The following is a 24,000-nucleotide window of genomic DNA, read 5'->3' on the forward strand; positions in this document are numbered from 1 at the left end:
TTCTGCTTGACATGTTTAGATTTGATAGGGAAGCTGAGAGGTTTGATATACTGTTAAGGTTTTCTACTGCCAAGTTCACACCTTCACTATTACAGTGAAACGTTTTGTCCAGGAAGTTGTCTAGAAGGGATAGAATTTGTTGTTGCCTAATAGTTTTTTGGTAGGTTTCCACACTTCTTTCCTTCCATCTATAGCATTTCTTAATATTACTCAGTTCCTTTGGGAATTGTGACCCGTTTTTGTTGGTTATGTTGTCATAGTTGTGCCTAGGGGGGCATATGGGGGAGGGAATGCTGTCACCTGCAGGCAGGTGTTTGTCCCCCTGTGTGCTGAGAGTGTCGGGCTCTTGTCCAGTTCTGGTATTTAGGTCGCCACAGACTAGTACATGTCCCTGGGCCTGGAAATGATTGATCTCCCCCTCAAGGATGGAGAAGCTGTCTTCATTAAAGTATGGGGATTCTACTGGGGGGATATAGGTAGCACACATGAGGACATTTTCCTCTGTTAAGATAATTTCCTTTTTGAATTTCTTGCCAAATTTAAAATATTCCTGTTTTTACTCATTTAATGGAGTGAGTTAGGTCTGCTCTATACCAAATTAGCATACCCCCTGAGTCTCTTCCCTGTTTCACACCTGGTAGTTTGGTGGATGGTACGACCAGCTCTCTGTAACCTAGAGGGCAACCGGTGGGTCCGTCTCCTCTCTCTCTCCCCCCTCAGGGCTCTAGGCCCCTCTTCTCCCCCTCAAATACCTCAGACTGCAGCCTGCCAACCCTTTCATACAGCCTCCTCAGGAAATGAAACGCTATTATATATGTGAGTGTTATATATATGAGCGTTGAGGGGGGGAGAGTTGTGGGTTGAGTTATTGAGGGTTGAGTGTTGAGGGTTTAAGGGGACGCTCTAGAAACTGTTAGTGTTTATTTAACCTTTATTTAACTAGGCAAGTCAGTTAAGAACAAATTCCTATCTACAATGACGGCCTACCTGGGAACAGTGGGTTCACTGCCTTGTTCAGGGGCACAACGACAGGTTTTTACCTTGTCAGCTCCGTGATTTGATCTTGCAACCTTCCGGTTGCTAGGCCAATACTCTAACCACTAGGCTACCTGCTGGTTACTAGTCCAACACTCTAACCACTAGGCTAACGCTCTAACCACTAGGCTAACGCTCTAACCACTAGGCCAACGCTCTAACCACTAGGCCAACGCTCTAACCACTAGGCCAACGCTCTAACCACTAGGCCAACGCTCTAACCACTAGGCCAACGCTCTAACCACTAGGCCAACGCTCTAACCACTAGGCCAACGCTCTAACCACTAGGCCAACGCTCTAACCACTAGACCAACGCTCTAACCACTAGGCCAACGCTCTAACCACTAGGCCAACGCTCTAACCACTAGGCTAACGCTCTAACCACTAGGCTAACGCTCTAACCACTAGGCCAACGCTCTAACCACTAGGCCAACGCTCTAACCACTAGGCCAACGTTCTAACCACTAGGCCAACGCTCTAACCACTAGGCCAACGCTCTAACCACTAGGCCAACGCTCTAACCACTAGGCTAACGCTCTAACCACTAGGCCAACACTCTAACCACTAGGCCAACACTCTAACCACTAGGCCAACACTCTAACCACGAGGCTACCTGCCACCCCAGCTGGGTAGAAATACATCTATGTTTCTTGCTTTGGAATTTGAATGAATCTGTTGAAAGAAAAATCATTGTTGTTTATTTTCACTGAGCTCATTGCAAAACAACTGAGAAAAGCACAGAATAAACATGATGACATAAAGGATGTTCAATAAGCGCTTGGCTTTTACGCCCAAGGCTTTCCACCAAGGGAATTTAAGTAAACAGACAGCTCCAGAACTTACGTATATCAGAGCTTGTGAAAAGGATTCCAGAAGTGTGTGACGATGAGTAGCAACTGTATCCTGGTCTCTCCCCTGGTGTGTTTAGTTACGATGAGTAGCGACTGTACCCTGGTCTCTCCCCTGGTGTGTTTAGTTACGGTCAGAGATCCTGTGCAGTGTGGAGTAGGAAATGGCACCTGTCTATACTCACATAGATACATACACACACACAGTGGCACACACACAGTGGCACACACACACAGGCTACTGTAGACAGACAGACATACACGTGTAAAAACAGATGGACACCTACAGTAGCTCAGCTGAGACTAAAGCAACAAGAAGACGGCCGTCATCTTCCTCACAGTGGCACAATGTTCCTCTCATACCCCTCCCCCTCCCCGAAGGCCTTTTCACTACTTCCACTAAGCCTTGTTCCATTGTTTCCTCTCCTGTTCCCCTGTTCCCGGGCCCCAGAGAGAGGCAAGACCTGACATGCCAGCCTGCCTCTCCTCTCCTCCTTTCCTCCTCTCCTTATATGTTCAATATGTCTTCCTATGGAGAGACTGGGACTGTCATCTGGAGGGAAACCTGTCTTTCTATGGAGAGACTGAGCCTGTCATCTGGAGGGAAAACCTGTCTTCCTATGGAGAGACTGAGAGAGCCTGTCATCTGGAGGGTAACCTGTCTTCCTATGGAGAGACTGAGAGAGCCTGTCATCTGGAGGGAAACCTGTCTTCCTATGGAGAGACTGAGCCTGTCATCTGGAGGGAAAACCTGTCTTCCTATGGAGAGACTGGGCCTGTCATCTGGAGGGAAACCATGTCTTCCTATGGAGAGACTGGGCCTGTCATCTGGAGGGAAAACCTGTCTTCCTATGGAGAGACTGGGCCTGTCATCTGGAGGGAGAACTGTCTTCCTATGGAGAGACTGAGAGAGCCTGTCATCTGGAGGGTAACCTGTCTTCCTATGGAGAGACTGGGCCTGTCATCTGGAGGGAAAACCTGTCTTCCTATGGAGAGACTGAGCCTGTCATCTGGAGGGAAAGCTGTCTTCCTATGGAGAGACTGGGCCTGTCATCTGGAGGGAAACATGCCATTATATTTGAACAGACCATAATAATTCCCTGTCAGAACGTCATGTGATGATGCGTGGTGATTTTCCCTCTCTCGTTTTAAGGGGTTCTACAGTGGTATGTTACAGAGGACTTTGTAATAACTGTAGACATGTCATTGGAGTGCAAATCTGTGCATAGAGCCTTGAGAGAGAATTCTGCTGTGGAACTCTCTGCTACAGGCATGACAGCTCCATTGATAACGGAACGTTATGGCATTCCAGAACCCCAGGGACAGGAATTCTAGACCCCCAGGGACATTAATTCTAGAACCCCAGGGACAGGAACTCTAGAACCCCAGGGACATTAATTCTAGAACCCCAGGGACAGGAACTCTAGAACCCCAGGGACAGGAACTCTACAACCCCAGGGACAGGAACTCTAGAACCCCAGGGACATTAATTCTAGAACCCCAGGGACAGGAACTCTAGAACCCCAGGGACATTAATTCTAGAACCCCAGGGACAGGAACTCTAGAACCCCAGGGACATTAATTCTAGAACCCCAGGGACAGGAACTCTAGAACCCCAGGGACAGGAACTCTACAACCCCAGGGACAGGAACTCTACAACCCCAGGGACATGAACTCTTCAACCCCAGGGACATGAACTCTACAACCCCAGGGACAGGAACTCTACAACCCCAGGGACATGAACTCTACAACCCCAGGGACAGGAACTCTACAACCCCAGGGACAAGAACTCTACAACCCCAGGGACAGGAACTCTACAACCCCAGGGACAGGAACTCTACAACCCCAGGGACAAGAACTCTACAACCCCAGGACCATGAACTCTACAACCCCAGGGACAGGAACTCTACAACCCCAGGGACATGAACTCTACAACCCCAGGGACAAGAACTCTACAACCCCAGGGACATGAACTCTACAACCCCAGGGACAAGAACTCTACAACCCCAGGGACAAGAACTCTACAACCCCAGGGACAGGAACTCTACAACCCCAGGGACAGGAACTCTACAACCCCAGGGACATGAACTCTACAACCCCAGGGACAGGAACTCTACAACCCCAGGGACAGGAACTCTACAACCCCAGGGACAGGAACTCTACAACCCCAGGGACAGGAACTCTACAACCCCAGGGACAAGAACTCTACAACCCCAGGGACAGGAACTCTACAACCCCAGGGACAGGAACTCTACAACCCCAGGGACAGGAACTCTACAACCCCAGGGACAGGAACTCTACAACCCCAGGGACAGGAACTCTACAACCCCAGGGACAAGAACTCTACAACCCCAGGGACAAGAACTCTACAACCCCAGGGACAAGAACTCTACAACCCCAGGGACAGGAACTCTACAACCCCAGGGACAGGAACTCTACAACCCCAGGGACAGGAACTCTACAACCCCAGGGACATGAACTCTACAACCCCAGGGACATGAACTCTACAACCCCAGGGACAGGAACTCTACAACCCCAGGGACAGGAACTCTACAACCCCAGGGACATGAACTCTACAACCCCAGGGACATGAACTCTACAACCCCAGGGACAGGAACTCTACAACCCCAGGGACAGGAACTCTACAACCCCAGGGACAGGAACTCTACAACCCCAGGGACAGGAACTCTACAACCCCAGGGACAGGAACTCTAGAACCCCAGGGACAAGAACTCTACAACCCCAGGGACAGGAACTCTACAACCCCAGGGACAGGAACTCTACAACCCCAGGGACAGGAACTCTACAACCCCAGGGACAAGAACTCTACAACCCCAGGGACAGGAACTCTACAACCCCAGGGACAGGAACTCTACAACCCCAGGGACAAGAACTCTACAACCCCAGGGACAGGAACTCTACAACCCCAGGGACATGAACTCTACAACTCCAGGGACATGAACTCTACAACCCCAGGGACAGGAACTCTACAACCCCAGGGACAGGAACTCTACAACCCCAGGGACAGGAACTCTACAACCCCAGGGACAGGAACTCTACAACCCCAGGGACAGGAACTCTACAACCCCAGGGACAGGAACTCTACAACCCCAGGGACAGGAACTCTACAACCCCAGGGACAGGAACTCTACAACCCCAGGGACAGGAACTCTACAACCCCAGGGACAGGAACTCTACAACCCCAGGGACAGGAACTCTACAACCCCAGGGACAGGAACTCTACAACCCCAGGGACAGGAACTCTACAACCCCAGGGACAGGAACTCTACAACCCCAGGGACAGGAACTCTACAACCCCAGGGACAGGAACTCTACAACCCCAGGGACAGGAACTCTACAACCCCAGGGACAGGAACTCTACAACCCCAGGGACAGGAACTCTACAACCCCAGGGACAGGAACTCTACAACCCCAGGGACAGGAACTCTACAACCCCAGGGACAGGAACTCTACAACCCCAGGGACAGGAACTCTACAACCCCAGGGACAGGAACTCTACAACCCCAGGGACAGGAACTCTACAACCCCAGGGACAAGAACTCTACAACCCCAGGGACAGGAACTCTACAACCCCAGGGACAGGAACTCTACAACCCCAGGGACAGGAACTCTACAACCCCAGGGACAGGAACTCTACAACCCCAGGGACAGGAACTCTACAACCCCAGGGACAGGAACTCTACAACCCCAGGGACAGGAACTCTACAACCCCAGGGACATGAACTCTTCAACCCCAGGGTGAATGGTACAGGCTCCATGACATTTCTTGCTCTGTCCATGACATAGACTGACCAGGTGAATCCAGGTGAAAGCTATGATCCCTTATTGATGTCATTTGTTAAATCCACTTCAACCAGTGTAGATGAAGGGGAGGAGACAGGTTAAAGAAGGATTTTTGAGACAATTGAGACATTGATTGTTTATGTGTACCATTCAGATGGTGATTGGGCAAGACAAAATATGTAAGTGCCTTTGAACGGGGGTATGGTAGTAGGTGCCAGGCGCACCGGTTTGTGTCAAGAACTACAACTCTGCTGGGTTTTTCACCCTCAACAGTTTCCCGTGTGTATCAAGAATAGTCCACCACCCAAAGGACACCCAGCCAACTTGACACAACTGTGGGAAGCATTGGAGTCAACATGGGCCAGTATCCCTGTGGAACGTTTTCAACACCTTGTAGAGTCCATGTCCCGACGAATTGAGGCTGTTCTGTGGGCAAAAGGGGGTGCAACTCAATATTAGGAAGGTGTACTTAATGTTTTGTACACTCAGTGTCTAATTATATACTGTAGTGTCTATATATATACTGTAGTGTCTACATATATACTGTAGTGTCTATATATATACTGTAGTGTCTACATATATACTGTAGTGTCTATATATATACTGTAGTGTCTATATATATACTGTAGTGTCTATATATATACTGTAGTGTCTATATATATACTGTAGTGTCTATATATATACTGTAGTGTCTATATATATACTGTAGTGTCTACATATATACTGTAATGTCTACATATATACTGTAGTGTCTATATATATACTGTAGTGTCTATATATATACTGTAGTGTCTATATATATACTGTAGTGTCTATAGATACTGGAAGAAGTGGACTTCTAAGTACATAATAGATGGCACTCATCCATCTAGGACTTCCTGGGACCTCCTGGGACTTCCTGGGAATGCCCCTGATTTTTGTGACATTACCAGCCCCCAGCCCCCAACACCTCAACCCCTGCTGTCCCCAGCCCTCAACACCCCAACCCCTTTTACCCCCAGCACCCCAACCCCTTCTACCCCCAGCCCCCAACCCCTTCTACCCCCAGCCCCCCAACCCGTTCTACCCTCAGCACCCCAACCCCTTCTACCCCCAGCACCTTAATTCTACCCCCAGCCCCCCAACCCGTTCTACCCCCAGCACCCCAACCCCTTCTACCCCCAGCACCCCAACCCCTTCTACCCCCAGCCCTCAGCCCCCCAACCCCTTCTAACCCCAGCCCCCCAACCCCTTCTACCCTCAGCCCCCCAACCCCTTCTACCCACAGCCCTCAGCCCCCCAACCCCTTCTACCCCCAGCCCCCCAACCCGTTCTACCCCCAGCACCCCAACCCCTTCTACCCTCAGCCCCCCAACCCCTTCTACCCCAGCCCTCCCGGTCTACCCCCAACCCCTTCTACCCCCAGCCCTCCCGGTCTACCCCCAACCCCTTCTACCCCCAGCCCCCCCGGTCTAGCCCCAGCCCCCCAACCCCTTCTACCCCAGCCCTCCCGGTCTAGCCCAGCATGGAGTGGTGAAGGGAGACTTGATTGATTCTAGTCTGTCTCCAGGGGGTGACAGCTGTGTTTCTGGCTCGGCATCACTCAAGCTGCTTTGAGGAGCTCGGTTTCCCACGGGTAGACAGAGTAGACAGACAAGACAAAAATATTGTCTGGATGAATATATATACTGTGCTGATACCATGTGCTGGGCTGACATTGGTTGTCTTGGACCAGACAGACAGACAGACAGACAGACAGACAGACAGACAGACAGACAGACAGACAGACAGACAGACAGACAGACAGACAGACAGACAGACAGACAGACAGACAGACAGACAGACAGACAGACAGACAGACAGACAGACAGACAGACAGACAGACAGACAGACATGACATGACATGACATGACATGACATGACATGACCTGACATACGGGCGGGCGGGCGGGCGGGCGGGCGGGCGGGCGGGCGGACATACATACATACATACATACATACATACATACATACATACATACATACATACATACATACATACATACATACATACATACTGTACGTATACTGGTTGTCTTGGACCATACAGACAGACAGACAGACAGACAGACAGACAGACAGACAGACAGACAGACAGACAGACAGACAGACAGACAGACAGACAGACAGACAGACAGACAGACAGGCACAGCTGTGCCTCCTTAAAGACTTCCATTATTATTATTCCCATAACTTGTATCCTTTCTATACCACTCTGTAGAGCCTGAGATCCTCCACTGGGGATGGTTCAGGATACATTCCCCAGATCCCAGGAGCCTGAGATCCTCCACTGGGGATGGCCACGTTACATTCCCCACATCCCAGGAGCCTGAGATCCTCCACTGGGGATGGCTCAGGATAAGCCGGTCTGTCCGCCAGGGGTGCCCGGCAGAGGAACGACTTACTGCAGATAGCGGGGGGGATTTAGGCCCTAAGACGACCATCCACTCAACATCTGTCACAGGACAGGAGATGGGAGGAGAGGGGGAGAACAGCGGGTAGGACAGGGGGGAGAGTGGAGGAGAGGACAGGGCAGGACAGGAGATGGGAGGAGAGGGGGTGAACAGCGGGTAGGAGAGGGGAGGTGAGGACAGGGCAGGACAGGAGATGGGAGGAGAGGGGGAGAACAGCGGGTAGGACAGGGGGGAGAGGGGAGGAGAGGACAGGGCAGGACAGGAGAGGAGGGGAGAGGGGAGGGAAAGAGGGGGAGGAGAGGAGAGGTAAGGAGGAGGGAGGAGAGGACAGGGCAGGACAGGAGAGGAGGGGAGAGGGGAGGGAAAGAGGGGGAGGAGAGGACAGGGCAGGACAAGAGATGGGAGGAGGGGGGGAGAACAGCGGGTAGGACAGGACAGGGGGGAGAGGGGAGGAGAGGACAGGGCAGGACAAGAGATGGGAGGAGAGGGGGAGAACAGCGGGTAGGACAGGACAGGGGGGAGAGGGGAGGAGAGGACAGGGCAGGACAGGAGAGGAGGGTTGAGAGGGGAGGGAAAGAGGGGGAGGAGAGGGGATGGGAAGAGGGGGAGGAAAGGGGAGGGGAAGAGGGGGAAGGAGAGGAGAGGTGAGGAGGAGGGAGGAGAGAAGAGGGGAGGGGAGGAGAGGAGAGGAGGAGGACAGTGGGTAGGACACGGGGGAGAGGGGAGGTGAGAAGGAGGGAGGAGGGGAGAGGGGAGGGGGGAGGAGAAGAGAGGGGAGGGCAGGACAGGAGAGGAGGGTTGAGAGGGGAGGGAAAGAGGGGGGAGGAAAGGGGAGGGGAAGAGGGGGAAGGAGAGGAGAGGTGAGGAGGAGGGAGGAGAGAAGAGGGGAGGGGAGGAGAGGAGGAGGACAGTGGGTAGGATACAGGGAAGAGGGGAGGTGAGAAGGAGGGAGGAGAGGAGAGGGGAGGGGAGGGGAGGGGGGAGGAGAGGAGAGGGGAGGGGAGGAGGGGGGAGGAGAGGCGGAGAGGGGAGGGGAGGAGGGGGAGGAGAGGAGAGGAGAGGAGAGGGGAGGGGAGGGGAGGGGAGGGGAGGGGAGGGGAGGAGAGGAGAGGGGAGGGGAGGGGAGGGGAGGAGAGGATAGGATATCTATGTCTGCTAAATGACTCACTACTGTAGTGGCTCTGGATAAGAGTGTCTGCTAAATGACTCACTACTGTAAGTCTCTCCATAAGGGCACAAGGCGAGAACCAAATGCAGACACAGAAGGCAGATGTTTGAGCTCCGATATTTATTATAACAAAAGGGGTAGGGGAAAGGCAGGTCGGGGACAGGCGAGAGTTCATAAACCAGGTCTGAGTCCAAACAGTACCAGGCGATAGGCAGGTTCGGTGTCAGGACAGGCAGAGTGGTCAGGTAGGCGGATTCGGCGTCAGGACAGGCAGAGTGGTCAGGTAGGCGGATTCGGCGTCAGGACAGGCAGAGTGGTCAGGTAGGCGGATTCGGCGTCAGGACAGGCAGAGTGGTCAGGTAGGAGGGTTCGGCGTCAGGACAGGCAGAGTGGTCAGGTAGGAGGGTTCGGCGTCAGGACAGGCAGAGTGGTCAGGCAGGCGGGTTCGGCGTCAGGATAGGCAGAGTGGTCAGGCAGGCGGGTTCAGCGTCAGGACAGGCAGAGTGGTCAGGCAGGCGGGTTCGGCGTCAGGACAGGCAGAGTGGTCAGGCAGGCGGGTTCGGCGTCAGGATAGGCAGAGTGGTCAGGCAGGCGGGTTCGGCGTCAGGACAGGCAGAGTGGTCAGGTAGGAGGGTTCGGCGTCAGGACAGGCAGAGTGGTCAGGCAGGCGGGTTCAGCGTCAGGACAGGCAGAGTGGTCAGGCAGGCGGGTTCGGCGTCAGGACAGGCAGAGTGGTCAGGCAGGCGGGTTCGGCGTCAGGATAGGCAGAGTGGTCAGGCAGGCGGGTTCGGCGTCAGGACAGGCAGAGTGGTCAGGTAGGCGGGTTCGGCGTCAGGACAGGCAGAGTGGTCAGGCAGGCGGGTTTGGCGTCAGGACAGGCAGAGTGGTCAGGCAGGCGGGTTCGGCGTCAGGACAGGCAGAGGGGTCAGGCCGGCGGGTTCGGCGTCAGGACAGACAAGGGTCAAAACCAGGAGGGCTAGGAAACATCAGAGTCTGGGATCTAGGAAAAACGCTGGTTGACTTGGCAAAACAAGACGAACTGGCACACACAGAGACAGGAAACACAGGGATAAATACACCGGGGGACTAGTGGGGAAAACAAGACAACTGGCACAGAGAGACAGGAAACACAAGGATAAATACACCGGGGGACTAGTGGGGAAAACAAGACAACTGGCACAGAGAGACAGGAAACACAGGGATAAATACACCGGGGGACTAATGAGGAAAACAAGACAACTGGCACAGAGAGACAGGAAACACAGGGATAAATACACCAGGGGACTAATGAGGAAAACAAGAGACATTTGGAGGTGGGTGGAGACAATCACAAAGACAGATGAAATAGATCAGGGCGTGACACTCTCTGGATAAGAGTGTCTGCTAAATGACCAGAATGTAAATGGAACACTTTACATGCTAATGAAGCCTTTTTGAATTTGAGTTTAAGAGAGAGTCTTAGAGAGTCTTGCAGGGAGTGGTGAGTTATAGACTTGTTCTCAGGAGACTGTCAGCCTGTGTCTCCTGTCTGGTGGTCTTGTATCTATAGACTTGTTCTCAGGAGACTGTCAGCCTGTCTCACCTCTCTAGTGGTCTTGTATCTATAGACTTGTTCTCAGAAGACTGTCAGCCTGTCTCTCCTGTCTAGTGGTCTTGTATCTATAGACTTGTTCTCAGGAGACTGTCAGCCTGTCTCTCCTGTCTGGTGGTCTTGCAGGGAGTGGTGAGTTATAGACTTGTTCTCAGTAGACTGTCAGCCTGTCTCTCCGGTCTGGTAGTCTTGTATCTCGTCCATCAGCCAGCTCTCTCTCGCGATTATGTTATTCTGTGGATGACGAGGTTAGCTCTGACATGGACATAGAGAGAGAGAGTGATGTGACGTGGACAGAGAGACAGAGAGACAGAGTGATGTGACGTGGACAGAGAGACAGAGAGACAGAATGATGTGATGTGGACAGAGAGACAGAGAGACAGAGTGATGTGACTGGTCAGAGAGACAGAGAGACAGTGATGTGACATGGACAGAGAGAGAGAGTCTCAGGGAGTCCGTGATAGTGTGCATGGAGGGGCTGCAGACTTATGGACTGTTCAGGGGCCTCTCCTCTTTCCCCTCTCCTCTCTCCTCCTCTCCTCTCCTCTTTCCCCTCTCCTCCTCTCTTCTCCTCTCCTCTCTCCTCCTCTCTCTTCCTCTCCTCTCATCCTCTCCTCTTCTTCTCTCCTCTCTCCTCTCCTCTCCTCTCTCCTCTCTCCCCTCTCCTCTCTCCTCTCTCCTCTCCTCTCTCTTTCTCTCCTCCTCTCCTCCTCTCTCCTCTCTCCTCCTCTCCTCTCTCTTCCTCTCCACCTCTCCTCTCCTCTCATATCCTCTCCTCTCTACTCCTCTCCTCTCATATTCTCTCCTCTCTCCTCCTCTCCTCTCCACTCTCCTCTTCTCTCTTCCTCTCCTTTCATCTCATATTCTCTCCTCTCCTCTCTCCTCTCTCCTCTCTCCTCTCTCCTCCTCTCATCTCATATTCTCTCCTCTCTGATGTGACGTGGACGTTAATAAGCAGCTCTGTGACCCGTCCTGTCTTGCCGTCCCTGTGGATTGTAACTCTGTGACACTGTGCAGGTCCCCTCCTTGTCTCCCTGTATCTGAGAACACACTGTGACTTTGCCCTGTGGTCGTGTTGCTCTGACCTGGGCGTGCTTTGATCGTCTGAGGTCACTCTCTCCCTGAGGATCTCTCTCTTCCTCTATCTTCCCTTGAGATCAAACTGTCCAGACTGTAAACTCCCTTTGGCCTGTGGCGTCCTGACCTGGGCGTGTGTGAGACGAAGTCATCTCCTTCCCTGCCTTCTTCCCTCTTTCCCTCTCTCTCTACCTCTCTCCTTTCCTCTCCTCTCTCCTCCTCTCCTCTCTCTTCCTCTCTCCTCGTCTCCTGTCTCCTCCTCTCCTCTCTCCTCTCCTGCCTCCCCTCCTCCACTCCTCTCCTCTCTCTTCTCTCCTCCTCTTCTCTCCTCTCTCCTTCTCTCCTCTCTCCTCTCTCCTCCTCTCCTCCCTCCCCTCCTCCACTCCTCTCCTCTCTCCTCTCTCATTCTCTTCTCTCCTCCTCCTCTTCTCTCCTCTCTCCTTCTCTCCTCTCTCCTCTCTCCTCCTCTCCTCCTCTCCTCCCTCCCCTCCTCCACTCCTCTCCTCTCTCCTCTCTCCTTCTCTTCTCTCCTCCTCCTCTTCTCTCCTCTCTCCTTCTATCCTCTCTCCTCTCTCCTCCTCTCCTCCCTCCCCTCCTCCACTCCTCTCCTCTCTCCTTCTCTTCTCTCCTCTCCTCCTCCTCTTCTCTCCTCTCTCCTTCTCTCCTCTCCTCCTCTCCTCCTCTCCTTTCTCCTCTTCTCTCTTCCTCTCCTTTCATCTCATATTCTCTCCTTTCCTCACCTCTCTCCTCTCTCCTCCTCTCATCTCATATTCTCTCCTCTCTGATGTGACGTGGACGTTAAGCAGCTCTGTGACCCGTCCTCTCTTGCCGTCCCTCTGGATTGTAACTCTGTGACACTGTGCAGGTCCCCTCCTTGTCTCCCTGTATCTGAGAACACACTGTGACTTTGCCCTGTGGTCATGTTGCTCTGACCTGAACGTGCGTTGATCGTCTGAGGTCACTCTCTCCCTGAGGATCTCTCTCTTCCTCTATCTTCCCTTGAGATCAAACTGTCCAGACTGTAAACTCCCTTTGGCCCGTGGCGTTCTGACCTGGGCGTGTGTGAGAGGGAGGCATCTCCTTCCCTGCCTCCTCTCCTCTCCTCTCCTCTCCTCTCCTCTCTTCTCCTCTCCTCTCCTCTCCTCTCCTCTCCTCCTCAGCGAATCACCATGATATCCTGGGGCAGGATTCAGAAATGCACTACCAACTCCCAGAGGAATGTGTACAATAATTAACCCCAAAGGGACATTGAGTGTGTGTGTGCGTGCGTGCGTGTGTGTGTGTGCTATCCTCACAGTGCCATTCAATGGTCCATGTGGTTATTGATTGGAGGCGTTAGTTCCACTCTGGTAAAAGTTACATATTTACTTCACATTTCACAAGTATCAAAAAGTTGGTTAAATCCTATATTAACCAAAGGTGCCTGTACCGCTTTACTGTAATACAGGGTAAATATTGAAGCAGTTGAACACACATGCACACACACACACACACACACACACACACACACACACACACACACACACACACACACACACACACACACACAAAGACAGATTCCCTCAACACAGCTCACTGACTGACTAACTAGATACTCCAAACTGGATGAGGTCACCTCCTCTTCAAACTGGATGAGGTCACTTCCTCTTCCGGGAGAAAGTTGTTCTAACTGGCTAAAGATAAGCCCTAACATTGTTAAGTATGAAATCCCCAATAAATCAAATCAGATCAAAGTGTATTTGTCACATGCGCCGAATAAGTGTAGAATTTACCGTGAAATGCCGAATACAACAAGTGTAGACTTTACCGTGAAATGCCGAATACAACAAGCGTAGACTTTACCGTGAAATGCTGAAAACAACAAGTGTAGACCTTACCGTGAAATGCTGAATACAACAAGTTTAGACCTTACCGTGAAATGCTGAATACAACAAGTTTAGACCTTACCGTGAAATGCTGAATACAACAAGTTTAGACCTTACCGTGAAATGCCGAATACAACAAGTTTAGACCTTACCGTGAAATGCTGAATACAACAAGTTTAGACCTTACCGTGAAATGCTGAATACAACAAGTTTAGACCTTACCGTGAAATGCTGAATACAACAAGTTTAGACATTACCGTGAAATGCTTACTTGCAAGCCCTTAACCAACAATGCAGTTCAAGAAGAATTAAGAAAATATTTACCAAGTAGGCTAAAATAAAAAGTAATAATAAAAAGTAACACGATAAGAATAACAATAACGAGACTATATGGAGGCTATATACAGGGGCACCGGTACTGAGTCAGTGTGGAGGCTATATACAGGGGGTACCGGTACAGAGTCAATGTGGAGACTATATACAGGGGCACCGGTACTGAGTCAGTGTGGAGGCTATATACAGGCGGCACCGGTACAGAGTCAGTGTGGAGGCTATATACAGGGGGTACCGGTACAGAGTCAATGTGGAGGCTATATACAGGGGGTACCGGTACAGAGTCAATGTGGAGGCTATATACAGGGGGTACCGGTACAGAGTCAATGTGGAGGCTATATACAGGGGTACCGGTACAGAGTCAATGTGGAGGCTATATACAGGGGGTACCGGTACAGAGTCAATGTGGAGGCTATATACAGGGGGTACCGGTACAGAGTCAATGTGGAGGCTATATACAGGGGGTAACAGTACAGAGTCAATGTGGAGGTGGGTGGGTGGGTGGGTGGGTGGGTGGGGGGGCCCTCCAAGTGATGGTGAAAGAACGACAGATCCTCTTTTCCAAATAACTATTTCAACCCCCCCACAGCCCTCCCCCCCCCACATGTTTCACTTAGATAAATGTTTTGAGCGTATTTTAACAGCACATTTGTCCCTCTTCTTTCTCCAGCTCTTCCACGTGGCCTATGTCCTGATCAAGTTTGCCAACTCTCCTCGACCAGACCTCTGGGTGCTAGAACGTTCCACCGACTTTGGAGAGACCTACCAGCCCTGGCAGTTCTTCGCTTGTGAGTAGGGTTGGGAATTTCTATATGTACATGTATTTCGATTCGATTCCGATTTTATTTTTCAATTTGATGTTCAGAACATTTTGCTCACTAAATATCTGCTGCAGAGAGACGAGAGAAAGTCATGAGAAATTTAGTTTTGATCGGACGTTGGAAATAAAAGTGGTAAAAACATTGTTTTAAAATGAAGATAGAGAACAAACTATAGGATGGAAACTACCGGAGTTTTGGAGCAGGTACAACTTCCAGTCAAATATCGATATGTAACATCTTCCAAAAATAATATGGTAATATTTAACTGTAGAGATTTCTCCCCATCACTAACACATGTGGCTATATCATTCACATTTCTATGCTTTGATTAAGGTACTGACTTAATCCTAATTTATTTTTGTTTAATGACTTAACATTAAAAAGGCAACTGAGCCACACTTCTCAGACTGATAGATCGAAATTAGCCTCTTCCAGGTACAGCCAACTAGAGAACGCTAACGCTACCTAGCAACAACAACAAAAAACAATACTTGGAGTCAAAGGATCGATATTGAGATTTTGCCTCATCACTACGTGTTCCTATGAGTAGAACTATGATACCGATTGTACTTGCGGTTCCTCAACATCGAGAAGAGAAGGAAGACAAGGCTCAGGAAGAGGTTTGTGTGTCTGGGGGCGGTCTGAAAGTTCAATTCCTGTGTTTGTTTTTCCCCTTTTGTGATTGGTTGTGTGTGTTTGGGTGTGTGTGATTGGTTGTGTGTGTTTGGGTGTGTGTGATTGGTTGTGTGTGTTTAGTTGTGTGTGTTTAGTTGTGTGTGATTGGTTGTGTGTGATTGGTTGTGTGTGATTGGTTGTGTGTGTGTTTGGTTGTGTGTGTGTTTGGTTGTGTGTGTTTAGTTGTGTGTGATTGGTTGTGTGTGATTGGTTGTGTGTGATTGGTTGTGTGTGTTTAGTTGTGTGTGATTGGTTGTGTGTGATTGGTTGTGTGTGTTTAGTTGTGTGTGATTGGTTGTGTGTGATTGGTTGTGTGTGATTGGGTGTGTGTGTTTAGTTGTGTGTGATTGGTTGTGTGTGATTGGTTGTGTGTGTTTAGTTGTGTATGATTGGTTGTGTGTGTTTAGTTGTGTGTGATTGGTTGTGTGTGTGTTTGGTTGTGTGTGTTTAGTTGTGTGTGATTGGTTGTGTGTGATTGGTTGTGTGTGTTTAGTTGTGTGTGATTGGTTGTGTATGATTGGTTGTGTGTGTTTAGTTGTGTGTGATTGGTTGTGTGTTTAGTTGTGTGTGATTGGTTGTGTGTGTTTGGTTGTGTGTGTGTGATTGGTTGTGTGTGTTTGGTTGTGTGAGATTGGTTGTGTGTGTTTGGTTGTGTGTGATTGGTTGTGTGTGATTGGTTGTGTGTGTTTAGTTGTGTGTGATTGGTTGTGTGTGTTTGGTTGTGTGTGATTGGTTGTGTGTGTTTAGTTGTGTGTTTTTGGTTGTGTGTGATTGGTTGTGTGTGTTTAGTTGTGTGTGATTGGTTGTGTGTGATTGGTTGTGTGTGTTTAGTTGTGTGTGATTGGTTGTGTGTGTGTTTGGTTGTGTGTGTTTAGTTGTGTGTGATTGGTTGTGTGTGATTGGTTGTGTGTGTTTAGTTGTGTGTGATTGGTTGTGTGTGGTTGGTTGTGTGTGATTGGTTGTGTGTGTTTGGGTGTGTGTGTGTTTGGGTGTGTGTGTTTAGATGTGTGTGATTGGTTGTGTGTGATTGGTTGTGTGTATTTAGTTGTGTGTGATTGGTTGTGTGTGATTGGTTGTGTGTGGTTGGTTGTGTGTGATTGGTTGTGTGTGTTTGGGTGTGTGTGTTTAGATGTGTGTGATTGGTTGTGTGTATTTAGTTGTGTGTGATTGGTTGTGTGTGATTGGTTGTGTGTGTTTAGTTGTGTATGATTGGTTGTGTGTGTTTAGTTTTGTGTGATTGGTTGTGTGTGTGTGTGTTTGGTTGTGTGTGTTTAGTTGTGTGTGATTGGTTGTGTGTGATTGGTTGTGTGTGTTTAGTTGTGTGTGATTGGTTGTGTATGATTGGTTGTGTGTGTTTAGTTGTGTGTGATTGGTTGTGTGTTTAGTTGTGTGTGATTGGTTGTGTGTGTTTGGTTGTGTGTGATTGGTTGTGTGTGTGTGATTGGTTGTGTGTGTTTAGTTGTGTGTGTTTAGTTGTGTGTGTTTGGTTGTGTGTGATTGGTTGTGTGTGATTGGTTGTGTGTGTGTTTGGTTGTGTGTGTTTGGTTGTGTGTGTTTAGTTGTGTGTGATTGGTTGTGTGTGATTGGTTGTGTGTGATTGGTTGTGTGTGTTTAGTTGTGTGTGATTGGTTGTGTGTGATTGGTTGTGTGTGATTGGTTGTGTGTGTTTAGTTGTGTGTGATTGGTTGTGTGTGTGTTTGGTTGTGTGTGTTTAGTTGTGTGTGATTGGTTGTGTGTGTGTTTGGTTGTGTGTGTTTAGTTGTGTGTGATTGGTTGTGTGTGATTGGTTGTGTGTGTTTAGTTGTGTATGATTGGTTGTGTGTGTTTAGTTGTGTGTGATTGGTTGTGTGTGTGTTTGGTTGTGTGTGTTTAGTTGTGTGTGATTGGTTGTGTGTGATTGGTTGTGTGTGTTTAGTTGTGTGTGATTGGTTGTGTATGATTGGTTGTGTGTGTTTAGTTGTGTGTGATTGGTTGTGTATGATTGGTTGTGTGTGTTTAGTTGTGTGTGATTGGTTGTGTGTTTAGTTGTGTGTGATTGGTTGTGTGTGATTGGTTGTGTGTGATTGGTTGTGTGTGTGTGATTGGTTGTGTGTGTTTAGTTGTGTGTGTTTAGTTGTGTGTGTTTGGTTGTGTGTGATTGGTTGTGTGTGATTGGTTGTGTGTGTGTTTGGTTGTGTGTGTTTGGTTGTGTGTGTTTAGTTGTGTGTGATTGGTTGTGTGTGATTGGTTGTGTGTGATTGGTTGTGTGTGTTTAGTTGTGTGTGATTGGTTGTGTGTGATTGGTTGTGTGTGATTGGTTGTGTGTGTTTAGTTGTGTGTGATTGGTTGTGTGTGATTGGTTGTGTGTGTTTAGTTGTGTGTGATTGGTTGTGTGTGTGTTTGGTTGTGTGTGTTTAGTTGTGTGTGATTGGTTGTGTGTGATTGGTTGTGTGTGTTTAGTTGTGTATGATTGGTTGTGTGTGTTTAGTTGTGTGTGATTGGTTGTGTGTGTGTTTGGTTGTGTGTGTTTAGTTGTGTGTGATTGGTTGTGTGTGATTGGTTGTGTGTGTTTAGTTGTGTGTGATTGGTTGTGTATGATTGGTTGTGTGTGTTTAGTTGTGTGTGATTGGTTGTGTGTTTAGTTGTGTGTGATTGGTTGTGTGTGTTTGGTTGTGTGTGTGTGATTGGTTGTGTGTGTTTGGTTGTGTGAGATTGGTTGTGTGTGTTTGGTTGTGTGTGATTGGTTGTGTGTGTTTGGTTGTGTGTGATTGGTTGTGTGTGATTGGTTGTGTGTGTTTAGTTGTGTGTGTTTAGTTGTGTGTGATTGGTTGTGTGTGTTTAGTTGTGTGTGATTGGTTGTGTGTGTTTAGTTGTGTGTGATTGGTTGTGTGTGTTTGGTTGTGTGTGATTGGTTGTGTGTGTTTAGTTGTGTGTTTTTGGTTGTGTGTGATTGGTTGTGTGTGTTTAGTTGTGTGTGATTGGTTGTGTGTGATTGGTTGTGTGTGTTTAGTTGTGTGTGATTGGTTGTGTGTGTGTTTGGTTGTGTGTGTTTAGTTGTGTGTGATTGGTTGTGTGTGATTGGTTGTGTGTGTTTAGTTGTGTGTGATTGGTTGTGTGTGGTTGGTTGTGTGTGATTGGTTGTGTGTGTTTGGGTGTGTGTGTGTTTGGGTGTGTGTGTTTAGATGTGTGTGATTGGTTGTGTGTGATTGGTTGTGTGTATTTAGTTGTGTGTGATTGGTTGTGTGTGATTGGTTGTGTGTGGTTGGTTGTGTGTGATTGGTTGTGTGTGTTTGGGTGTGTGTGTTTAGATGTGTGTGATTGGTTGTGTGTATTTGGTTGTGTGTATTTAGTTGTGTGTGATTGGTTGTGTGTGATTGGTTGTGTGTGTTTAGTTGTGTATGATTGGTTGTGTGTGTTTAGTTTTGTGTGATTGGTTGTGTGTGTGTGTGTGTGTGTTTGGTTGTGTGTGTTTAGTTGTGTGTGATTGGTTGTGTGTGATTGGTTGTGTGTGTTTAGTTGTGTGTGATTGGTTGTGTATGATTGGTTGTGTGTGTTTAGTTGTGTGTGATTGGTTGTGTGTTTAGTTGTGTGTGATTGGTTGTGTGTGTTTGGTTGTGTGTGATTGGTTGTGTGTGTGTGATTGGTTGTGTGTGTTTGGTTGTGTTAGATTGGTTGTGTGTGATTGGTTGTGTGTGATTGGTTGTGTGTGTTTGGTTGTGTGTGATTGGTTGTGTGTGATTAGTTGTGTGTGATTGGTTGTGTGTGTTTGGTTGTGTGTGATTGGTTGTGTGTGTTTAGTTGTGTGTGATTGGTTGTGTGTGTTTGGTTGTGTGTGATTGGTTGTGTGTGTTTAGTTGTGTGTTTTTTGTTGTGTGTGATTGGTTGTGTGTGTTTAGTTGTGTGTGATTGGTTGTGTGTGATTGGTTGTGTGTGTTTAGTTGTGTGTGATTGGTTGTGTGTGTTTAGATGAGTGTGTTTAGTTGTGTGTGATTGGTTGTGTGTGATTGGTTGTGTGTGTTTAGTTGTGTATGATTGGTTGTGTGTGTTTAGTTGTGTGTGTGATTGGTTGTGTATTTAGTTGTGTGTGATTGGTTGTGTGTGATTGGTTGTGTGTGTGTGATTGGTTGTGTGTGTGTGATTGGTTGTGTGTGTTTGGTTGTGTGAGATTGGTTGTGTGTGTTTGGTTGTGTGTGATTGGTTGTGTGTGTTTAGTTGTGTGTGTTTAGTTGTGTGTGATTGGTTGTGTGTGTTTAGTTGTGTGTGATTGGTTGTGTGTGATTGGTTGTGTGTGTTTGGTTGTGTGTGATTGGTTGTGTGTGTTTAGTTGTGTGTGTTTGGTTGTGTGTGATTGGTTGTGTGTGTTTAGTTGTGTGTGTTTAGATGAGTGTGTTTAGTTGTGTGTGATTGGTTGTGTGTGTTTAGTTGTGTGTGATTGGTTGTGTGTGTTTAGTTGTGTGTGATTGGTTGTGTGTGATTGGTTGTGTGTGTTTAGTTGTGTGTGATTGGTTGTGTGTGGTTCTAAGGGTTATTCCAAGGTTCCGGGGTTTGTTTTGGAATAACCCTGAGGGCAGAGGGGGGAGGGGCCTCTCACAGAGCTGCTTCCACCTGACTGGCGGCACCAGCTGTCAATCAATAGGAGGCAGACAGGAACAATCCGAGCATTGTTGCCAGCCCACCTCAGCGGCGGTACAGATACAGCCTCTACCTCAGAGCTCAATACGTGAGACGAGACAGACAGGAGAGGACATTTTACATGACTTCACTCTTGTCCTCGTAGGGAAAATTGTACACGTTAAAATCCGTTAGCAGTCTGAGAGAAGAGGGACCCTCCTCTTAGACTAACAATATTGTCTGTACAAGAGAGAACGGGTTGTTTGGATCCTGGATGCTGATTGGTTGATAAAAAATACCGTGATGTGTTAATCTCATAATTCCGCAGCTCAACCAGAAAATGAATAAACTTTATCTCCCTGGTGAAGAAAACCTCTACACGTAATTTTCCGATGCTACTATTTGGTTTGCAACAGTAGGGGGTTGTATAAACGACTTGCCTGCTTGGGTAGCAACTTCAGAACGCAAAAAAAATTATTTACTCGTTAAAATATATATATATTTTTTTATTATCTTCTTTTTATTTAATTAAAACGTATCGACCGAAGATTCCACAATACACCAGCAGTAGTGTTGTACCTGTATACATGATTATATGGACTATTATTATTATTACTGAAATTAACTTTCATTCTCCTGGATTTACTGAAATGCTGTACCACTATGGCAATATCAACTAATTGTATTTCATGCCAATAAAGCAATCTGAATTTGAATTTGAGAGAGCGAGCAGAGAGAACAGAAACAGAGCAGAGAGAGAGAGAGCAAGCAGAGAGAGCAGAAACAGAGCAGAGAGAGAGACAGCAAGCAGAGAGAGCAGAGAGAGAGAGCAGAGAGAGAGAGAGCAGAGAGAGAGAGAGCAGAGAGAGAGAGAGAAGAGAGAGGGCAGAGAGATCAAAAGAGAGAAAAAACAGAGAGATAGCAGGCAGAGTGAAAGAGAGAGAGACCAGAGAGAGCAGAGCGAGAGAGCTGATTATCACAAGCTCAAATTTAATTATATAGAGAGAGTCGAGAGAGCGAGGGAGCGAGAGAGCAGAGAGAGAGAGAAGAGATAGCAGAGAGCAGGCAGAGAGAGAGCAGATAGAGCAGGCAGAGAGAGAGAGCAGGCAGAGAGAGAGAGCAGGCAGAGAGAGAGAGCAGGCAGAGAGATGGAGAAGAGAGAGCAGGCAGAGAGAGAGAGAGCAGGCATAGAGAGATAGCAGGCAGAGAGATGGAGAAGAGAGAGCAGGCAGAGAGAGAGAGAGCAGGCATAGAGAGAGAGAGCAGGCAGAGAGAGAACAGGGAGAGCAGAAAGAGCGAGCAGAGAGAGAGAGCAGAGAGAGAGAGCAATCAGAAAGAGAGCAGGGAGAGACAGAGAGAGAAAGAGAGAGGAAGAGAGAGAGAGAGAGAGGCAGAGAGAAATTACAAGGGCTGTCTTTGGCCTAAAGAGCAGGAACCTGGACTTCACCAAAGAGATCAGAAATACAAACATTGTCATCCTACAAGAAACCTGGTATAGAGGAGACAGACCCACTGGTTGTCCTCTAGGTTACAGAGAGCTGGTAGTCCCATCCACCACACTACCAGGTGGGTGGTATAGAGGAGATGGACCCACTGGTTGCCCTCTAGGTTACAGAGAGCTGGTAGTCCCATCCACCACACTACCAGGTGGGTGGTATAGAGGAGACGGACCCACTGGTTGCCCTCTAGGTTACAGAGAGCTGGTAGTCCCATCCACCACACTACCAGGTGGGTGGTATAGAGGAGATTTGCCCTCTAGGTTACAGAGAGCTGGTAGTCCCATCCACCACACTACCAGGTGGGTGGTATAGAGGAGACGGACCCACTGGTTGTCCTCTAGGTTACAGAGAGTTGGTAGTCCCATCCACCACACTACCAGGTGGGTGGTATAGAGGAGACAGACCCACTGGTTGCCCTCTAGGTTACAGAGAGCTGGTAGTCCCATCCACCACACTACCAGGTGGGTGGTATAGAGGAGACAGACCCACTGGTTGCCCTCTAGGTTACAGACAGCTGGTAGTCCCATCCACCACACTACCAGGTGTGTGGTATAGAGGAGACGGACCCACTGGTTGCCCTCTAGGTTACAGACAGCTGGTAGTCCCATCCACCACACTACCAGGTGGGTGGTATAGAGGAGACGGACCCACTGGTTGTCCTCTAGGTTACATAGAGCTGGTAGTCCCATCCACCACACTACCAGGTGGGTGGTATAGAGGAGACGGACCCACTGGTTGTCCTCTAGGTTACATAGAGCTGGTAGTCCCATCCACCACACTACCAGGTGGGTGGTATAGAGGAGACGGACCCACTGGTTGCCCTCTAGGTTACAGAGAGCTGGTAGTCCCATCCACCACACTACCAGGTGGGTGGTATAGAGGAGACGGACCCACTGGTTGCCCACTAGGTTACAGACAGCTGGTAGTCCCATCCACCACACTACCAGGTGGGTGGTATAGAGGAGATTTGCCCTCTAGGTTACAGACAGCTGGTAGTCCCATCCACCACACTACCAGGTGGGTGGTATAGAGGAGATGGACCCACTGGTTGCCCTCTAGGTTACAGACAGCTGGTAGTCCCATCCATCACACTACCAGGTGGGTGGTATAGAGGAGACGGACCCACTGGTTGCCCTCTAGGTTACAGACAGCTGGTAGTCCCATCCACCACACTACCAGGTGGGTGGTATAGAGGAGACGGACCCACTGGTTGCCCACTAGGTTACAGACAGCTGGTAGTCCCATCCACCACACTACCAGGTGGGTGGTATAGAGGAGACAGACCCACTGGTTGCCCTCTAGGTTACAGACAGCTGGTAGTCCCATCCACCACACTACCAGGTGGGTGGTATAGAGGAGACGGACCCACTGGTTGCCCTCTAGGTTACAGACAGCTGGTAGTCCCATCCACCACACTACCAGGTGTGTGGTATAGAGGAGACGGACCCACTGGTTGCCCTCTAGGTTACAGACAGCTGGTAGTCCCATCCACCACACTACCAGGTGGGTGGTATAGAGGAGACGGACCCACTGGTTGCCCTCTAGGTTACAGACAGCTGGTAGTCCCATCCACCACACTACCAGGTGGGTGGTATAGAGGAGACGGACCCACTGGTTGTCCTCTAGGTTACAGACAGCTGGTAGTCCCATCCACCACACTACCAGGTGGGTGGTATAGAGGAGACGGACCCACTGGTTGCCCTCTAGGTTACAGACAGCTGGTAGTCCCATCCACCACACTACCAGGTGGGTGGTATAGAGGAGATGGACCCACTGGTTGCCCACTAGGTTACAGACAGCTGGTAGTCCCATCCACCACACTGCCAGGTGGGTGGTATAGAGGAGACGGACCCACTGGTTGCCCACTAGGTTACAGACAGCTGGTAGTCCCATCCACCACACTACCAGGTGTGTGGTATAGAGGAGACGGACCCACTGGTTGTCCTCTAGGTTACAGACAGCTGGTATTCCCATCCACCACACTACCAGGTGGGTGGTATAGAGGAGACGGACCCACAGGTTGCCCACTAGGTTACAGAGAGCTGGTATTCCCATCCACCACACTACCAGGTGTGTGGTATAGAGGAGACGGACCCACTGGTTGCCCTCTAGGTTACAGACAGCTGGTAGTCCCATCCACCACACTACCAGGTGGGTGGTATAGAGGAGACGGACCCACTGGTTGCCCTCTAGGTTACAGACAGCTGGTAGTCCCATCCACCACACTACCAGGTGGGTGGTATAGAGGAGACGGACCCACTG

General features: G+C 49.3%; 1 protein-coding gene across 1 annotated transcript in view; it reads left to right on the forward strand.

Moving 5' to 3' along the window:
• The window catches only part of LOC120061723 (laminin subunit alpha-5-like), a gene marked incomplete at its 3' end in the record, with an annotated part of 112,241 nt that overhangs the window by 47,842 nt on the left and 40,399 nt on the right, over positions 1-24,000 (forward strand). The window contains exon 3 of the mRNA XM_039011620.1: positions 14,824-14,941. Within this exon, the coding sequence (XP_038867548.1) occupies positions 14,824-14,941 (118 nt within the window). The remainder of the gene's footprint in view (positions 1-14,823; positions 14,942-24,000) is intronic.

The sequence above is a fragment of the Salvelinus namaycush genome, chromosome 16 (assembly GCF_016432855.1).
Source record: "Salvelinus namaycush isolate Seneca chromosome 16, SaNama_1.0, whole genome shotgun sequence".
Classification (NCBI taxonomy): Eukaryota; Metazoa; Chordata; class Actinopteri; order Salmoniformes; family Salmonidae; genus Salvelinus; species Salvelinus namaycush.